This window comes from Phaseolus vulgaris, chromosome 7, assembly GCF_000499845.2.
Source record: "Phaseolus vulgaris cultivar G19833 chromosome 7, P. vulgaris v2.0, whole genome shotgun sequence".
In the NCBI taxonomy this organism is placed as follows: Eukaryota; Viridiplantae; Streptophyta; class Magnoliopsida; order Fabales; family Fabaceae; genus Phaseolus; species Phaseolus vulgaris.
In genome coordinates this window covers 26,559,527-26,580,135 of record NC_023753.2, presented here as the reverse complement: position 1 = coordinate 26,580,135, position 20,609 = coordinate 26,559,527, and the positions used below count along the sequence as shown (strand labels likewise).

At 33.0% G+C, this 20,609-nt stretch overlaps 2 protein-coding genes across 2 annotated transcripts; one reads left to right on the top strand and one right to left on the bottom strand.

Annotated features, from left to right (window-relative positions):
* The first annotated feature begins 8,743 nt into the window (after window positions 1–8,743).
* On the top strand, window positions 8,744–12,009 carry LOC137829483 (heat shock cognate 70 kDa protein 2-like). Its single transcript, XM_068636285.1, has 2 exons — window positions 8,744–9,243; window positions 10,047–12,009. The coding sequence occupies exons 1-2, from the start codon at window positions 9,030–9,032 to the stop codon at window positions 11,777–11,779; spliced, it is 1,947 nt and encodes a 648-aa protein (XP_068492386.1). The 5' UTR covers window positions 8,744–9,029; the 3' UTR covers window positions 11,780–12,009.
* Window positions 12,010–13,885: 1,876 nt separating this feature from the next.
* Window positions 13,886–16,364, bottom strand: LOC137829480 (uncharacterized). The gene is made up of 2 exons (XM_068636282.1): window positions 16,046–16,364; window positions 13,886–15,673 (listed from the first exon to the last, which is right to left on the bottom strand). Exon 2 carries the CDS (start codon window positions 15,633–15,635, stop codon window positions 14,103–14,105), a length of 1,533 nt encoding a protein of 510 aa, XP_068492383.1. The 5' UTR covers window positions 15,636–15,673; window positions 16,046–16,364; the 3' UTR covers window positions 13,886–14,102.
* Window positions 16,365–20,609: the final 4,245 nt, after the last annotated feature.

Genomic DNA, 20,609 nt, shown 5'->3' with positions numbered 1-20,609 from the left:
ATTTTTAATATGCTATCATGAAACATTGGCCACTAGTACCGTTTAAGAAAAATTATTATATGTTTATAAATTATTGTACGTCATTATTTTTATTTATATCGAATCGATTATTTTATGAGTATGCTAAGTATGAAGAATTAATATAAAATAAATTAGATATACGAAAAAATGTCATTTCATGAAAATAATTGGGATTTTAGTACTTTATTTTCTTATTATTCAAGTTAGTGATATTTTACTTAAAATAGCAAAATTAAATGGTTACGTCATTCAAATTGATAATTTAATTGAATATATATATATATATATATATATATATATATACTTTAAAAAAATCAATAGAAATTTAATTTAAAATATTTAATTTTGTGATAAACTTAAAATTTAATTATTTTATTTTTATTTTTCATGTAAATAGTGATGAAAAGTAACATGGTGTGCTAATTCAAAATAAAAAAAAATACTTAATTGAAAAGTAATAAAACTTTAGTTACTCGATAGAATGTGAATAAAAACTTAATTAAAAATATTCAAAATTTATAAAAAAAATTAAAATTTAATTAGGTTTGTTTTAAACACACTTAACTGTTTAATTAAATATTTTCAAAATCTTTAATGGGTTAGTTAACGTCTCCAATTAGATAAATTAAAAAAATTATTATAATTGCATCTTAAATTATTTCATTATAATTAATAAATATAATTTAATTTATAAGTGCTAATGTTTACCGTTTTAACATTGTTGAATATTTTCATTTTTCAAATAATACTTTACAAAAGGTTAATTTTTTAAATTGTTTTCTTATTTTAATTTTGAATTTGAAAATAATAAGTTCACGAGTAAAAGCAAGTTAAAAATATAAACCTACCCGTCAAATTTTGTGGTGCACAGAGAAGTTAGCAAGTTGGTCCACTCTTCTCTTTCACCCGTACTCAAACATTGAAATTGAAAATTGAGTATCTATTACATGTAGAAAATCCATTATAAGGAGGATTAAGCAGTTCAGTTTTTGGTAATATTCTTATAGGTGGTTCAAGTTGAAAACTAGAAAATCATTCACCATACCTGTCTTTTGTGCAAGTATTATAAATAAAGAGATTGATTAAAAAAAATCAAGTTAACCTTAATATAATTGTACTTAAAAAAATTTCTTTTTGATAAACTAAAAAACTAATGAAGAAGAGCCTTGAAAAACAAAATCAAAAAATCATAGCAAAATAACTCATTGAAAACTCCTTTAATATCAACATTTTCTCAATATTCACCTTCAACGAGTATTCCTTTTAATAATTGTCATGACAATCAACACACCTCCTCAATTTGATTCAATGTTAAGTCCCTACTAATGGATGATCCATGAAGAAAACTAAAGTAAATTTGTGAAAGCCTATAACTGCATATTGATAGCTTCAAATTGAGAAGTTAAGAAAGTCTAATGCACAATGAGCGAGCATTGTGAGAAGCTTTGAGAAGGAGACTCTCCTAGGGTAAACTCAAGTACAAGTCAAGACACGAATTTGACAACACATCAATACCCATTCCAAATTGAAAACACAAAAGTTTAGGTTCTTATTTATAAAAGAGTGTGGTCGAATTTGGAGAGTTAGAAGGGAGGGAAATTCAAAATGAGTTTCTCATGTTGAAGTGAGTTGATTTTAAATTGGCACATTTTAGAGGTTTCATTTTTGTTTATGAATTTTTAGATTAATAATTTAATGTGAGAATCCAAAGAATATAACCACTGGACACGAACTTAACCAATTGGTTGTAAGTGTGAAGGTTCACTTTTAGAAAACAAAGAGAAAAACACAATATGGTGATTATGATGATGAAAGTAAATTAAGAAAATGGAAGGAACATAAGATGAAGAAAGACAGGTGATAACCAAAATTAAAAGACAAACATGATATCATAAATAGGAATGGAATGGATGGCTTAAAAAGAAAGATAAAAAGGGGAAGGGATGAAGAAAACTTATGGAAGAAAAAGGGTTTTCATGCCACTTGGAGAAAGGAGGTACTCCAAGATGTGTGGTGAAAGAGGCGCTACTTGAAGTGCTCACACACTTAAGATAGGACCTACTATGAGAACTCTCAAGTCTGACAAAAACACTCCTACAATTTTTCTTTACTATCCAAATTCAATGTGTGAAATACATGAGGCAAGACACTATATTTATAGGAGATAGTGTCTTAGAGAACAAGATAGATGGGTAAGGGTGTCATTTGTGAGAAGCCTTTTAGAAGGTAGGTCAAAGAAACCCTAAACCTAGAAGCACTTGTCATGAAAGGTGGGTTTGACACAAACCCATATTACTAAGCACATCCTATTCAAATTACTAAGCACATCCTACTCAAATTACTAAGCACACCCTACTCTAGTTTATTTGAACCTAATCTACTGAAATTACAAATAAAGAAACTAGTTGATGCTCAGCTCCCATTGCATGGGCTCTGCTCCTGGTGATTCTTTGAGGAATGATAGGCTTTGAGGCACTAGCTAGTGGATGATCCTGACCTAACCCTGGATCCTGTGTCATGCTTCGAGTCATCATTCTGGAAGGTTAGGCTTGGTCAGGGGATGTCTTATCTCTCAGATCTTCATCATGCTCTCTGGGTGGGAGAGAATTCGTCCACGAATTTGCAACACCTTTTTACCTATTTGGAGGAGATGAGAAGGTTTTTCTTAACACTTTTTTTTTCATTTTCTCTCTTCTCTTTCATTTTAACTTGGTCTTTATTCACCTCTTTTGGAAAGAGAGATTTTAATCTGACATTATGCCCTTGGAAGGTAAAAAATATTTTATTAATAAGGCCATCATGTAAAAAATTCTATCAAATTGTCACGACCTTCCTAATAGAATGTGAGTTGTTTCCATTAACACAACACCACACAAAACATCATCTCTATATTTTTCAATGGAAAAACTATGAGGACTTGTTTATTGACAATTATTTCTCATTTTTCACTAAGCCATTGTAATTTGTAGGGCTTGGTATGAGAGATGGTGGTTAATCCAAGTTTATCCACCACTTTTGTACTTGCCACATTTGTGCAACTACCCCCATCTGCAATCAATGAACATAATTTGTTATTGATAAGGCATCTTGTGTGAAAAATATTTTCCCTTTAACTTCCATCAAAAGGTTTTTGAGTTTGTCAAAGCATGTGTCTTACTACTAACAAATCACCTTCATGAGGTAACTTATAATCTTCCTCACTTTGGCTTCTTGAATAGGTAGGGGAGCTAGATCTTAAGGATTGGGAACTATGTTCACTCACTACAACTCCCCCCTTTACCATCATTGTTCTTTTGGTTGTACAATTGACAGCTATGTGCCCAAAACCTATTTAAAACATTTCGTACTTGAGGTTTTGGTGGGTGACTTAGGGGTAGAGGTGGAAGATTTGTCTTTAGAAACTCTGTGGTGAAAAACGGTTTCTTTTGAAAATTTGGAAGGAAAAGTTTTTGTAGAAATTTTTTTTATCCTTCCATGAAGATTTGTAGAAGCATCATTAAGAGTATTTTTGAAATTTGTTTTCTTGAACAGTTGTGGTTTCACCTTGATGGCTAGGTGAACCAATTTCTCTAAAGAAGAGTACTCATACAACTCTACAATATCTTGAATTTCTCTCCTTAAATCACTCACAAACCTAGTTATCTTTGACTCTTCACTATCATGCATATTAATTTTAATCAAAGTGGTTTCTAAGTCCTTAAATTATTCATCTACCATCCTGGTCCTTGATGAAGTCATTAGAGCTTCAACAAGAGTTCCTTCCTATAATGAGGAGGAATAAACCGTGCGCGCATGCATTCCTTTAAATCATACCAAGAGACCATGATTGGCATCTTCTTTAAACCAATGTCTATTACAAATTGATGTCACTACTGTATGGTATAGTCTAAAAACTCTAGGGAAGCTAACTTAACTTTTTAGTCATCTTCGGCCTCATACACATTAAAGATTTGATCTACTTTAGCTTTTCGTCCTAAATAAAATTTATGGTCACTTTCCTCACTAAACTAGGTAATTTAAAAAAAGGAAAATAAATTTTTGGTGGTTGGTGTTGATGGCACCTTTCTTCAAAATTGTGCACTCTCCAATCTTGTTCTTCTTTTTGGCTTCCATAGTGCATGTCATTTATAGTAACTCTTATAGGCTCCCATCTCCTTTCTCTAACTTGTCTCTCTTGAGTCTCTTCTAATCTTTGCATCCTTTCTACTAGTTACCTCATTTCCTTTTCTTTATGGGCCAAACTTCTCTTAGCATCTACAAGCTCCGCCATAAGATATGCTATTTGAGGAGAATGTGGGTTTGAAGACTTTTTAGTCATCTTCGGCCTCATACACATTAAAGATTTGATCTACTTTAGCTTTCCGTCCTAAATAAAATTTATGGTCACTTTCCTCACTAAACTAGGTAATTTAAAAAAAGGAAAATAAATTTTTGGTGGTTGGTGTTGATGGCACCTTTCTTCAAAGTTGTGCACTCTCCAATCTTGTTCTTTTTTTTTGCTTCCATAGTGCATGTCATTTCTAGTAACTCTTATAGGCTCCCATCTCCTTTCTCTAACTTGTCTCTCTTGAGTCTCTTCTAATCTTTGCATCCTTTCTACTAGTTGCCTCATTTCCTTTTCTTTATGGGCCAAGCTTCTCTTAGCATCTACAAGCTCCCCCATAAGATGTGCTTTGAGGAGAATGTGGGTTTGAAGACTTTTTAGTCATCTTCGGCCTCATACACATTAAAGATTTGATCTACTTTAGCTTTCCGTCCTAAATAAAATTTATGGTCACTTTCCTCACTAAACTAGGTAATTTAAAAAAAGGAAAATAAATTTTTGGTGGTTGGTGTTGATGGCACCTTTCTTCAAAATTGTGCACTCTCCAATCTTGTTCTTCTTTTTGGCTTCCATAGTGCATGTCATTTCTAGTAACTCTTATAGGCTCCTATCTCCTTTCTCTAACTTGTCTCTCTTGAGTCTCTTCTAATCTTTGCATCCTTTCTACTAGTTGCCTCATTTCCTTTTCTTTATGGGCCAAACTTCTCTTAGCATCTACAAGCTCCCCCATAAGATGTGCTCTTTGAGGAGAATGTGGGTTTGAAGACTCTCCCGAAGACAAATGACCCATGATTGTGTACAAAAGAAAGTAAACAATTAGTCAAAATAACAATTTAATCCCCTCACCCACTTGTATCACTCGGCTATTTAGTAAAGGAGGGAAAATTTTCAATTCACTCAAGAAAGATTTACACTAAAAAAAAAGGTCTACACTTGGTAGCAACACTTCAAGTGAAAGAGGTCAAAGCTCTTATCACTAGCTCACTAAAGAACCCCCGACAAAACTTAAGAAATATTTGAAGACAAACAAGAAAAGTTAAAAGAAAGAAAGCAAAACCAAAACGGAAGTAAGATAATCACAAAACTTAAAAAAGACAAACAAGAAAAACACTTAAAAGGACTCAGAGACACTTACTTAAACTTTAATTATGAAGGTTTAATGTCCTTAGAAATTGTGAAAGTAAGAAGGATTAAATTCCACAAGTATGAAAATATTTTGTCATATACTTAGAATCCTCTTTAGGAATTTGAAATGTGAATGCACTAAATTTGTTTTTGTCTTTGTTCTTATGGATTCAAAATTTTCATATCATTTTTCCATTTATATTTTTAATTCACTTTTCAATTTTCAAACAAGAGATTGGGTTGGGATTTAATTCATATGAACACTTGCATTCTATGTTTGAAATTAAATCAAATACTACTCAAACAACTTCTAATTTGCTTTAACTCTTCACAATTAAAATCAAAATAAGTAGAATGGATTTAAGACTCGTAGAACACTAAGAACATAAGATTCAAGAAAAAAAATGTAAGAAAAAAAATTGACACCAAAAAATTCAAAAGCAGAATATAAAGTGCTTAATGAATAAAAATGCGGAATTGTAAATGACAATAATTTAAAGACAAAATTGAAATTGCTTGAAGATAAAAGTAATAATTGAAATGTGTTGAAAGTTAAAGGCATAAATCAACTTAAAAGCAATTAAGCACAAGATAATCATACTCTGAATACCACATGATGTGAGCTAATTTTAGATTGACACATTTTAGAGGTTCCTCTTTTGTTTATGATTTTTTAGATTAACAATTTAAGGTGAGAACCTAAAGAAGATCCACTGGACCAAACTTAACGATATGGTTAAGTAAGTGTGAAAGTTCACTTTCAGAGGGCAAAGAGAAAAACACAATATGGTGATGATGATGATGAGAGTAAATTGTGGAAATGGAAGGAACATAAGATGAAGAAAGACAAGTGATAACCAAAATTAAAAGACAAGCATGATATCATAAATATGAATAAAATGGATGGCACAAAAAGAAAGATAAAAAGAGGAAGGGATGAAGAAAGCTTGTGGAAGAAGAAGAGTTTTCACGCCACTTGGAGAAAGGAGACACTCCAAGATGAGTGGTGAAAGAGTCGCCACTTGAAGTGCTCACACACTCAAGATAAGACCCACTATGAGAACTCTCAAGTCTCACAAAAACACTTTTACAAAGTTTATTTACTATCCAAATTCAATGTGTGAAATACATGAGACAAGACACTATATTTATATGAGAGTGTATTGGAGAACAAGATAGAGGGGTAGGGGTGTCATTTGTGAGAAGTCTTCTAGAAGGTAGGTTAAAGAAACCTATAAACACTTGTCATGAAAGGTGGGCTTGGCACAAGCTTAAATTACCAAACACACTCTACTCAAATTACTAAGCACACCCTTCTCAAATTACCAAGCACACCATACTCAAATTACTAAGCACACCCTACTCTAGTTTATTTGAACCTAATCTATTGAAATTACAAATAAAGAAACTAGTTGATGCTCAACTCCCATCACATGGGCTTTGCTCCTAGTGATTATATAAGGAATGATAGGCTCTGAGGCACTAGCTAGTGGATGGTCCTGACCTAACCCTGGATCTTATGTCATGCTCCAGGTCATCGTTCTGAAAGGTTGGGCTTGGTCAGGTAATGCTTTATCTCTCAGGTCTTCATCACATGTGCTCCCTAGAAAGGTGTCCCACAAGATGGATCAATTGTCCCTTGTCTACTTATGCTTTACACATTTAAATATGTGCCTAATGTAAAAGATGAACCCTGGTTTTTCTCCATGACTCGTCTATCGTTTCTATTGGGCTTGGATGAACTCCGTTTAAGCCCTAGTAAGACCCCTTTAACTATTTACAACCCTACACTACCATCCTAGACTACAAGGCCCAAATGACAGAGTGATACATTTATTAACAGGTAGACTCCACGCGTAATATAAGTCAAATTTGAAGTCATATTTTTTTTCCAAAGCCTTCAAATTGGAATCTTTACACAAACGTAACCTTAAACTAACATTCGCATCGCAACCAACTTCGAAATCCAAAGTCAGAGCAGTTCGGTCGTCTAACCAACATGCTCCAGTGCAATTGGGTGACTGACGACAAAGGTGAGGAGGATCTCGATGACGATGACTTGGTGGTGGAGATTGTGAAAAATTCGAGAGAAGTGTTGCTATTGGTGCAGGTTTACCGTGTTCTATAATACCCAAAATCAAAATCTCAATGTTTTACAATACCCTTAAAATCAAATTTCCAATGTTTTACAATACCCCCAAATCAAATGTCCAATATTACACAATACTCGAAATCAAATTCTCAAAGTTCTGCAAGATCCTAAAAATCAAATTCTAAATGTTCTACAATGCCCTCAGAAATCAAAGGCCCGATGTTTTACAATACACAAAATCAAATTCTCAATGTTCTACAATATCCCAAAATCATATTTCTAATGTTTTGCAATACCCGTAATGTTCAATAATACCCAAAATGAAATTCCAATTTTGTTGTGCTTTGCAAGAGAGGTCATTGTATCTTAAGATGCAACTAGGGAGAGGGGGAGACACATGAAGGAAAATGTGGTGATGGCCATGGCAATTATGTGAGTTTGACGAGAGGAGAGATAATATGATTTAGGTTTTGTAAAATGTGTTTTATTTGAATGAGGCTAAAGATGTAACTTTGATGAGAAACAATAGATGGAGGAAAAATAATAGTGTTGAAATACAATCTTGATTACACGTGAAGTCTATGTGTGTGCATAAGAGTGTGTACCACATCATCACCAATTAACAACGTTTATGCTAATTTAACATGATGAAATTATATACATTTTAACAAAACATAGAATATTTTTTTTTAAATCACTAACCAAATTCACTACTGACCACTATTTACCACGATGTAGAGAAAAAAAAAATACAATTAAGCCTTATAGGAATATATCATCTATGTGAACTTATGTAACATCTATAAAATAATACATATTTTATGATTTTATCTTTTAATATGATCATCCATATCATTAATAAAGTAGATGTTTTAATTATAATTTTTTATAAAAATTATTTACTATTTCATCTTTTATATTTTATAACTTTTTAGTTATACTTTTTTATATATTTTTCTTTTTAAAATTTAATTAACTTTATTTTGTTAATTTTACTATCTCTAATAATAAATACTATCCAGAATAAAATTATAACAAATATAAATGCGGTTTATTTTTGTTACGGTTTTTATCAACACAATTTTTACAACTATAATATATTTTAACAATATTTTTAATTACAATTGTTTTTCTTAAATTGTATTAACTATTTCTTTATCATTCAACAAATGTTCATACACACAAGACTACACCTTTAATTCCACTGCTCTACGTGTAAGAGTCCAGCCCGCCAGGAAAACTTTAAATCTGCAACCGTCCAAACACGATTAGCCACATCCAACGGTTCCTGAGAGGTCTTGGAACATTCTGGAAAAGACTCGCAAACCCTAACAAAGGGGAAACGGTTCCTATATAAACCCCACTCTTATTCTTGGTTCTTCCTCTTCGTACTCAACCTCTAACCCCAGCCGCGGTTCTATACCTCTCAGATCTCTCTTCATTCGCCGACGCAATATCAAACTCACCATGGCCGCCAAAGGTGAGGGTCCAGCCATTGGAATCGATCTCGGAACCACCTACTCATGCGTAGGTGTCTGGCAGCATGATCGTGTTGAGATCATCGCCAACGACCAAGGTAACAGAACGACGCCGTCTTATGTTGGATTCACCGACACCGAGCGTCTCATCGGTGATGCCGCTAAGAACCAGGTCGCCATGAACCCTATCAACACCGTTTTTGGTAAGTTCTTTTACTTCAGTCTTATAGCTGTATTACCAACATTCTTTTAATTGCATGTTTTTAGTTTGATGTTGTTGGTGTCATTACGCTTTGTGTTTTTTCTTTTGCATGCGGGTATGACTTGGAATGGGATGCTGATTTGTAGTTAATTTATTTTAAAATTGTTTTCGAAAATTTCGTTTTTGATTCTATTTAGCCGATGCATGTGCATGTAAGTCTTTGCACTTTGCAGTGCATGATATCATTTTGATGGATATTGTGCATTTTTTACTGGTGTTGAATACTGAACGTTGATTGAGGTGTCTTGCGCACCTTTTCTTACTGCGGATTATTTATGTATTGAAGAAGTCGTGATGTGAACGCATGTTGTCCCTGTCGATTTATAAAGTGTTTTGGCTGTTCTCTTTATGTATGTGTATAAAGAATGTGTATGTTGGATGTAAATTACATGTTCAGAAGGTTTAGTGCTTGTGGATTCATTATGTCTTCGCTTAGAGAAATGAGTTTCTTTTATAAATTATAATAAGCTCTACTTAACAGTTTTTGGAAACATCGGTAATTAGGAGATTGTGCACTGGTGAAAAGTTCATTCAAACACGGTCTTCATTCTGACTTTTTTTAACATAATTTGACTGTTTTGACTAAGAATTTTTTTCACGTATTTTTACCCTAAATGCGCTATTGATTGTCGTGGTCCTGCAGATCGGTTGTTTTAGTATTTTTCTCGTTGCATTTTGTAGCATAGTAGACCTTTGCTTGTCATCAATGCACATGTTTATATATTTGTTTTGTATCTTTTACAGATGCCAAGAGATTGATTGGTCGTAGAGTCTCCGATGCTTCTGTTCAGAGTGATATGAAATTGTGGCCTTTTAAGGTTTTTGCTGGACCCGGTGATAAGCCAATGATTCAGGTTAGCTACAAGGGTGAAGATAAGCAGTTTTCCGCAGAAGAAATCTCTTCCATGGTACTTATGAAAATGCGTGAGATTGCTGAAGCTTATCTTGGCACTTCGATCAAGAATGCTGTTGTTACTGTCCCGGCCTACTTTAACGATTCTCAGCGTCAAGCTACCAAGGATGCTGGTGTTATTGCTGGTCTTAATGTCATGCGAATTATCAATGAGCCAACTGCTGCTGCTATTGCTTATGGTCTTGACAAGAAGGCTACCAGTGTCGGTGAGAAGAATGTCTTGATTTTTGATCTAGGGGGTGGTACCTTTGATGTCTCTTTACTAACCATTGAAGAGGGTATCTTTGAGGTGAAAGCCACAGCTGGGGACACTCATCTCGGAGGTGAGGATTTTGATAACAGGATGGTGAACCATTTTGTTCAAGAGTTCAAGAGAAAGAACAAGAAGGATATCAGTGGCAACCCAAGAGCACTTAGGAGGTTGAGGACTTCTTGTGAGAGGGCAAAGAGAACTCTATCGTCTACTGCACAAACCACCATTGAAATTGATTCTTTGTATGAAGGAATTGATTTCTATTCCACCATTACCCGTGCCAGGTTTGAAGAGCTGAATATGGATCTCTTCCGTAAGTGCATGGAACCTGTTGAGAAGTGTTTAAGAGATGCTAAGATGGACAAGAGGACTGTCCATGATGTTGTACTAGTTGGTGGCTCCACTAGAATTCCCAAGGTTCAACAACTTCTGCAGGATTTCTTTAATGGAAAGGAGCTCTGCAAGAGTATCAACCCAGATGAGGCTGTGGCATATGGTGCTGCTGTTCAAGCTGCTATCTTGAGTGGTGAGGGTAACGAGAAGGTCCAAGATCTTCTCTTGCTTGATGTCACCCCACTCTCTCTCGGGTTGGAAACTGCTGGTGGGGTTATGACAGTCTTGATCCCCAGGAACACTACCATCCCAACAAAGAAAGAACAGGTTTTCTCAACCTATTCTGACAACCAGCCAGGTGTTTTGATCCAGGTTTATGAAGGTGAGAGAACAAGGACCAGAGATAACAATTTGCTGGGCAAATTTGAACTTTCAGGCATTCCTCCTGCACCCAGGGGTGTTCCTCAAATCACAGTGTGCTTCGACATTGATGCCAATGGTATCTTGAATGTCTCTGCCGAAGACAAGACTACTGGCCAAAAGAACAAAATCACCATTACCAACGATAAGGGTAGATTGTCAAAGGAAGAAATTGAGAAGATGGTTCAAGAGGCCGAGAAGTACAAGTCCGAAGATGAAGATCATAAGAAGAAGGTAGAGGCAAAGAATGCATTGGAGAACTACGCATACAACATGAGGAATACCGTGAAGGATGAGAAGATTGGAGGAAAACTTGACCCAGCTGACAAGAAGAAGATCGAGGATGCTGTCGAGCAGACCATCCAGTGGCTAGACACCAACCAACTTGGAGAGGCAGATGAGTTTGAGGACAAAATGAAGGAATTGGAAAGCCTCTGCAACCCTATCATAGCCAAAATGTACCAGGGTGGTGCTGGTCCAGACATGGGCGGTGCAATGGACGATGATGTTCCTGCTGGTGGAAGTGGTGCTGGTCCAAAGATCGAGGAAGTAGACTAAATTTAGTTAGTACCTGCTTGCTATTTATTTTTAAAAAGACTCACTTGACGTTGTTTTGTTCTTGGATTTAAGTTAAGAAAGTATGTTTGTCGGTATCGTTTCTCTTTTATTCCATTTTATTTTAGTTGTGACAGATGCAAGGTTTTAAGCTTTTGTGTTGTATTCTGGTTTCTCAGTGTGTATCATGTTTCGTGGTTTACAAATACAGGCCTCAGGTGTCTGTTTCTCTATTCTGGTTCATTATGCTTATCAAGCTAATTCCTTACCAAACACGAGGCATTCTACATTTTTACCACGGACGTAGTGAAATACGCAGTTTTCTCTTAACAAAATTTGTTTCTCTTCTCTCTTTTCTAACTTAAATGAATCTGGTTTAGAATTAGTCTTACTTCACAAAATTAGTTTCTCTTCTCTCTTTTCTAACTAAAATGAATCTGGTTCAGAATTAGTCTTCACAAAATTAGTTTCTCTTCTCTCTTTTCAAACTAAAATGAATCTGGTTTAGAATTAGTCTTTGTCTTCTCCCTTTTTACATAGAAGTTAAAAAAAGTTTAGGGGTATTTAATTCAGTATACAAGGTATATTTGCCTCTGTTTACAGATAATGTTAGTGGTCAACATTTTGAATTCACAAAAGATGAATTTCGTTTGAAGTTTGGTAGGGTAAAGACTTGTGCATTTCGATTTTACAGAAAGGAATCAAGAAAAAGCTACCCGGTTCGCTGGCAAATTAATATTCTAGTACGTGTGATACACAAGATAACATTTATTTAAAAAAAATGTATACCCATTATATATCTTATTTAAAATCATAATAAATATTAGAACAATTATAATAAATTTGATATAAGATCATTTTTATTTATTAACACATTTTTTAAGAAAAAATAGATTAAAAGGGATAAGAAGCTAAAATGAGCACACTAATAAATATGAAAGGAGTGGTTTGAAATGGTAATGACGCTTACTAAAATACCCTTTAAGAAATACTCTCATTTACCATAAACTTTTAAAGACACAAAATACCATAATTAAAGAATACTTTATAACAATAACCATTCAGAATAAGGAATCAAAATATTATAAGAATGTGTTAGCCAATGAAGAAATTCATTGTATAATAATACCAGTACTACAATATAACATAAATATTTACTTAATTTTTAATAAATTTCACTTTAAATACGTAAATTATATTGCAATTAAAATGTATTAAATACATGTTTTTAATATTAACATATTTTTAACAAAATAATACCCATTCTCTATGTTTTTCCTATATTTTTTAAGTAGACATTTATCTCTTTCATATTTTTTTTTATAAAATACACTCACCATTTAAATGTTTAAACGTTTTTCTTATTTTTTTAAAAATACTTCTTTTAATTTTTGTTTATAATTTTTTTAGACAACATAAGGAAATTAAGTATCTACTTTTATAACCTTAAGCTCAAAGTGATATAGTGTAATTCCTCCATGTATTTAACTACTGATATTTTTTCAAAATATTAAAATATAATTTAAAACTATAGATGAAAAATGACAATTGAAAGACATGAAGAAAAAACTAATAACAATAAGATTAGGCACAATAAAGTTGAAACAAGCAAGGTGTTGCTCAGGAGTAAAATAAAGACGAGATTAGCCATCCTCTAATTCACAAAATCAATATTGCCTGTGTAGGCTTTAGTTGCAGTGAAAGTGACTAAACCAAATTTCCACCTCAGCTGAAATTAATGGGTTCAACTACACACATAGGTTAAAATTCAAAAGGTACATAACTTCAGAAACAAAAATTGAAATTCATAATTTTTAACCAGATATAAAACTAATTCTGGTCTCCACTGTGTGACCACATCAAACACTTGATGAGAAAAATCCAGAGGGTGAAAACATTTCAGTGAATCCAATATCAGAGGACAAGATAAGAAAGGAAGCCAATATTCAGAAGCACAGGACCCCACATATTCGAAAGCATACTAGTACAGGCAAGGAAGGACCCGTGATTCTAGATGACAGTTGCTGTTACATCATGATTCTTGACATTACAAGATGCAGGAGCAGTTGCAGTCATTAGAAAAATATTTATGTGTTGCTGCAATTGCAGTTGTGGACCAGAATAATGGTTATCATTGAAGAATGGATGGTAGAATATAGAATTTAGAGGACCGCTTACAATCAAGAAGCACAGCAATTAGTGAAGGAAAAAATTATATGGCAATACATTTGTATTATAGAATGCACAGTATGGTACAAAGTTTACTAGAACAATGAATAACGGACCATGCTGGAAATAGCCATGTATTTTTCAGTAAGTGCCTAACTCAAGTCAACATGAGATCATTCCCCACATTCGGGCGAAGGCAAACTCGAACTTCATGCTCCTCTGATCCTGGAAGAAGCTTAGGCACAGTTATCTCAAGCACAGATCCTGGCCCATCATAGTAAGCTTCTATGTTGGCATCTTCAGGAATTCGAGTTGGAAGAGGGATTTCACGAACAAACTCTCCAGGAGGGCAGTGCTCTGACAATGGCTCTGCAAGCTTGAATGTCCTATCGTTTCTTTTGATGAAGGGCTTGCGAGATATGCTCACACAGGAAACCTTTATGATGCCATGAGTGACGGTATTCCTCCATGTAACTTTCACACTGGGAAGATCAACGAATGGCAGACTGATAATGATCAAGTAACCTTGTTCATCCTCATAAATAGTTTTTGAAGCTGTAACTGGTCCACTCACATTCTTCATCACCCCACTGAAGTCATTCAACCAGAGTGATTCGCTTGGGTGCATTACCAAATCTGGGATCCGATCGGATTGAGGATTAACTGCCAAGCAACATTCTTCATCATTCCCATAAAAGAAAAAGTCCTTTCTTTTCTTGCTGCTAATGGAAGAAGATAGATTTATCCCATCACCGTTTCCGAGGTTAGATAGATGAGTTGATAAATTTAGCACAGATCCATTAAGCAGCTTCTTTGGAAGGGGATTTGGAACACTCTTGATTAGAGGAAGTGGTCTCTCAAGCTCAAAGTCCGTGTTGGGAAGATTCCTCCATGAACTGAAGTCACTAGCTTCTGGAGGGATTGTGAAGTTCAAATCACGTCCAGTGAGTTCAATCCACTTCTTCTGTTCATCCTTATCAAGACTCATAAGATTGGGTGCTGGAACAACCTCAATGCCATGCAAACATTGAGGATTTGAAAGCCCTCTGTAATGCTTTCGTTGCATACGGTGGGATCGAACAAAACCCCGGTCAGCACTAAATGGAAATGGACGCTCCCCTTGGCGGGAATGCCCATTCATGTAACTCCTCAGCTGCATCTTACCCAATGCATTCTCCGGCCTCTCCTTGAAAACCCACATGTACATGTTTTCCATGTCGTGTTGAACCATGAAAACATCAAGCTTAATATCAGACTTATCGAACCCTGAAACACCATTGGTGTCCCTAACAACCTTGGCCTTAGACTTCTCAAGCAATGCTGGCTTGAAGTAAAATCTGAAGAAAAACCAAGCACCCCATATGCTATCAAGCCGCTTGGCACATTTCCTTCCAACTTTGGGGAGTTGGAGAAAGCTCTCAGGCTCATATCCTTGAGCACCACCAAGACCAACATCCAGCACTGTATCAGAAGGGTCAGGATTCCATGGCTGTGGAGGGGGACTGCGCTCAACCGAGAGGGGCAAATTGATATCAGGTGGACATGGACAAGAGAGTGTGATTTTGCCATTCATATCCAGATCCAGTTCCTGATGAGAAGAAGGTGCACTTGAATCCATGGACAAGAGTGTGGAGGGGTGATGATTCTCCAATTCCATCGAAAGACAACATGTGAGAAGTGAACCACCCATTGGATTGAACTACCTCATCAGTTTGATGAGTTTTGCTTCTGGTCGGTTCAATGTTGCCATTCCAAAAACAATTGAACAAATCAACCTTATAAACATCGTCATCATTCATATCAATCCCCACAACAATATCAAACCCTCCCTTCCCATTCTTTTATTAAAAAAACCCACCTTTCGAATAAGATAACGGAATCCCACACACCCACCAAAAAAACTAAAATTAAACCATACGATACACGACACCAATAACGCTATCAATAATAAAAATCCTACCTTTTACCATGGATTCAATTTGAAAACTGAAACTATACATCTTTGTACACAACTACAATTCTTCATACTTTTCCAAAATGTATTTAATTTTAAATTAGAGACACCCGAAAAGAAAATTGAAGGAGATCTTCAAGGAGTACCTCTGGGAATAAGCATCGAAAAATGAAAAAGAGGAGGAAGCAGCAATGGCTAAGATGGTGGTCTTCTCCATCCTGTCATCCATACCATTGAATTCTACCCTAGACTTTTCCTTCTTTTTTTTCCCCTTTTATTTCTTTTGACAAGGCAAAGAAAAAAAAAAACTATATTGGTGAGGCGGTGAGTGTGAAAAGGAAACAGAGAGAAAGGAAGAAGCAGAAACGTGATGAAGCGTCTCACTGGAGCAAGAACCTCGAAACAGGTTCCGTAGGTTAAACTAAAGCCTGCATTGACAGTGAACCGGGCCTGTTGGACCAGCCTGCCTTCCTTTGTCCATCAGTACTACTCGAAAAAGACTCTTTTTTTTTTCTCAATCAACAAAATATTTGTTTAAATAAAAACTATTTAACAAAACATTTTTTAAATATAATTACCTTTTTCTCTTGGAGAAAACATATACTGTGCCTTTAATCACTCACTCAATACTTTACTCTTGTATTACTATTATACACTAGAATTAGAGTTGATAAATATAAATAATGGGATACATTTCGTACCCAATTATAATGAAAAAGTCATTTTATTAATTTATTTTTATAAATTAAAAAATAAATCCAGTTAATTTGTTAATATATTTTGTATGAATGATATCAAATCCATCCATAAAAGTAATATTTCAGATAATTTTTGAAGAAATTAAAATTAAAATGCGTAATAGTATTTAAAATATATATTTTATTATAAAAATTGTTAGATAATTTTTTATCCATTAAGTATTGATAGGAATATTTATTGGATTTTTAGAAATAATAAATTGACCATCTGAAAATTAAATAAAAAATATATGAATGAATTTGATTCAATATATATTTTTAATATTTTTTAATAAATGAATTGTATATATAAATGAATGATGAATAGATGAATTATTTTATACTTCTGTTAAAATCTTAGCGAGATGGTAAAACTCTTATTTTTCTAGTACATGATTTTCAGTTTCATTCTTTTTTCTTATCTTATAAAAAGAGATGTATATGGAACATTTTATTATTATTGACAATAAATATATATTTTTACAATGACTATTAACTACGCAGCACTATAAAATTTTGTCCAACAAGTAATACTATAAAAATCAACATTGCATTAATTTTTTTCCCAAAATTTATCATTAGAGTTTTGACTTTATAAGCAACTTGATCCTTTAAAGTTTTAATTTTATAAGTAATTGAAACCTTTATTATGAAAGAAATCATTAACATTAATTTAAAGGAGGTAGGAGGGGTTGTAATAAAATGTCAATTTTTTCATGTTGGCCTAAACGTAGACATACAAAATTTTGACACTTTATTCAATGAATTAGTTTTAAATTAGTGATTGACTAATAATTAAATCTATACTATTTGATTGAGATTTTACCTTTTTAAAAGAAGATGTGTAACTACATATAACTATGCATAAACCATACTAGTCATGCTGCATCATATCAAAATCTGTTTCGTTTTCACAACCATCTTTGGGTGTGTATAATCTTTACCTTAAAAATGTTTCTTGAATTATCATTTGTCAAGTTATTTTTTTTCAAATTAATTTGAGTATGCAAATAAGATTCAACATGTGAAGGGATTTGAAGATTAATTTACCTTTATTCTTTCAAGTAGCACTATAAGAATCAACAGGACATATAATCTCTTATTAGAGTTTTGACCATATAAGTAATTATGTTATCATAAAAGAACCAACAATGTTAATTTTAAAGTTGTTTGAATGAGATTGTAATAAAATGTGAACTTTTTTTCTAATGTAGTATATATATATATATATATATAAATTTTGACAATTTGTTCATTAATTAATTATAAATTTATAATTAATTAGTAATTAAATTCTATTGAAATTGTTTGAACCATAGTAGTCATGGTGTACTTCATCCCGATAAGTTTGGTCATGACAAACATGTTTGGTGTGAATAGTCTTTACCTATAGTGTTTTCTTGAGTTATTATTTGTGAAGTTAGTTTGAGCATGGAAATAAAATTCAACATTTTAAAGGATTTGAAACCTAACTTATCTTTATCATTCCAAGTAGCAGTATAAGAATCTTATTACACTAAAAACTTTTTGAAAAAATTTCACTAGAGTGTTGATTACAAAAGTAGTTTGACCATTTTGTTCTAAAAAACAACAAACAATATTAATTTTAAAGGAGTTATTAGGGGATTGTTTCAAAATATTAAGTATGTTGGCGACCTATTACAAAATGTTAACTTCTTTTGTGTGTTAGCCTAAGATTGAAATAACAAGTGAACTTTAGAAATGAGAAAGAGTCTGAGGGTTTAAATAGAGATTTTGAGAACACTTTGAAATTTTTTCACAATAAGAAAATAATTAAATGTTTAAGGGCATCGTCTAATGGTTTTGAAAAAGGTTAATTCAAAAAGACTTTTCACAAGATGCTTGTGTAAAACAACGAATGAGTGATACAAGATTAATAAATGGGATAGTACAAGATTTAAGAATTTTATATTGGTTCACTACAACATGTCCTATATCAAATTTTCCTTTATAATTTATAAAGGGTTCCACTAATCAAATAATGATTACAAGTACTATATACTCTCACTTATAACTTAAACTAAGTACATAAAGTCACTCATGGATATCCATTTATCTTCCCTTAGGATATATGTATTCTCTTATACTAAGTCTCTTTTGACTTTCTCGAGTATTCTACATTTGTCACTTTTGATTTGCAATAGAAGTTGTTTAAGAAGATTATAAGAAAAACTCTCAATATATATCAACACTTCTTGTAAGAGAGATAAATACTTTATAAAGTGAAACTTTAACAAAGAACTGTTGTTCTCTATGCAATAGATGATCTATTGGTCTTGCACTAAGAAACTTTATAAATGTTATTTCATAAAGAGTAAAAATGCATATAGAATGGCTTAGATACAATAGTCATTGGGTACATATCCTCTGTCTAGTGCTTTATATATGTTAGCAATTAAAATTGTGTCTTGTGTGGTATTCATGTGTATACAATTTCTATTTCTTATCCTTAACGTTGTCTTATCTCTTAGTGTATTTTTGTGTTTGTTATCTACACTTTATATATCTTTTTGTGTGTGTCATCTAGTCTTCATCGAACATTTGTTTTTTATTTAATGTTTAACCTTTTTGACACTTTTAAATAGATTTATGATTTTTTTTTATATTTGTCTTTCTTTCTTTTATCATAAAGACTTAATATTTCTTATTTAAATATTAATATAGAAAGTATAATATAACTCAATACTTAAGTTAGAATGATTACCATACATTATATTATTGACTAACATGCATAGTCTTTATCTAAAGTTTTTTCCTAAGTTATTACTATGATAATTTGAGATGTAAATAACTTTTTTGTCCTTTAAAGTGCAAAATAGTATCCTAAGTGATAAGGTGACCCTTTCTTTTATTTATCAAACTTTTCCAAATAAAGTTCCTACAAATACGATGCTTTTTTATCTCTTAATATCACTACATTAACCTAACAACATAATCTAGAATGAAAATCTCATTAATTGATTACAAAATGAGTTTTTTTTTTTCTTTAGTTCATAATTTTTTCTAGACAAATGTGAATAAACAACTAATACTTAAATACATAATATATATATATATTTATAGGACTTAACACAAGATAAAATAACTATAACTTCAACACTTCTGATCCTTCCTTCTTCATGGTCTTCTGGTTTCTTCTAGCAGGTGGGTCTTGGTACTCTTTGACAGGTTAGTTACGATTCCTCTCAATAAGTTGGTCTCAACTTCCTCAGACAGGTTGGTCTTGGCTCTCTCGAATAGGTGGATCTCGACTCTCTCGGACAGGTAGGTGTACTTGCTATCTTACTTATATCTTAATCAAGTCACCTATTTATACTTCTTTTTTATTAGGCCTTATCGTCTTTATTGAGCTTTTACTTTTTGTACTTTGTATTTATTGAGTTTATTCTTATATTTTGGGCTTAACTTTGGGCTTTGGTACAATATCAATGCTGGTAATTTTTTTAAAATTTTCCTATTTTATAATTGAAATCATTCGTTTCATATTAATCACATGGTATTTTGTTGACCGAAAATATCTCGTGGTTACATCCTTCGATCTCTCGAACTTTCGGATATTGTCATTAATGGTTTTTATCTGGAGAGTACAAAATATATATATATATATATATATATATATATATATATAATTGTATACATGTAGTAAAAGGAAAATGAATCCAAATCCATAACATACATTCTTTCTTGGTCGTCACCAGTATTGGTATAAGTTTGTCAGATCAACTTCTGACTGAATAGAATTTGGTTTCATTATCATGTTCTCAAGTTTTAATAAACTTAGCCTAGTGAAAAAAAAGTGAATATTCGTGTCACTTAAAAATAAAAACATGGAAGATGATAGGTTATGACTACTGTTGCCGACTAAGAGGGAGATTAAATTCTAAATATTCTACTTTAGGTTATGAAACTTTTCTTATCTCTTTATTTACGTTTTTCATCCCCTTAATAGGAG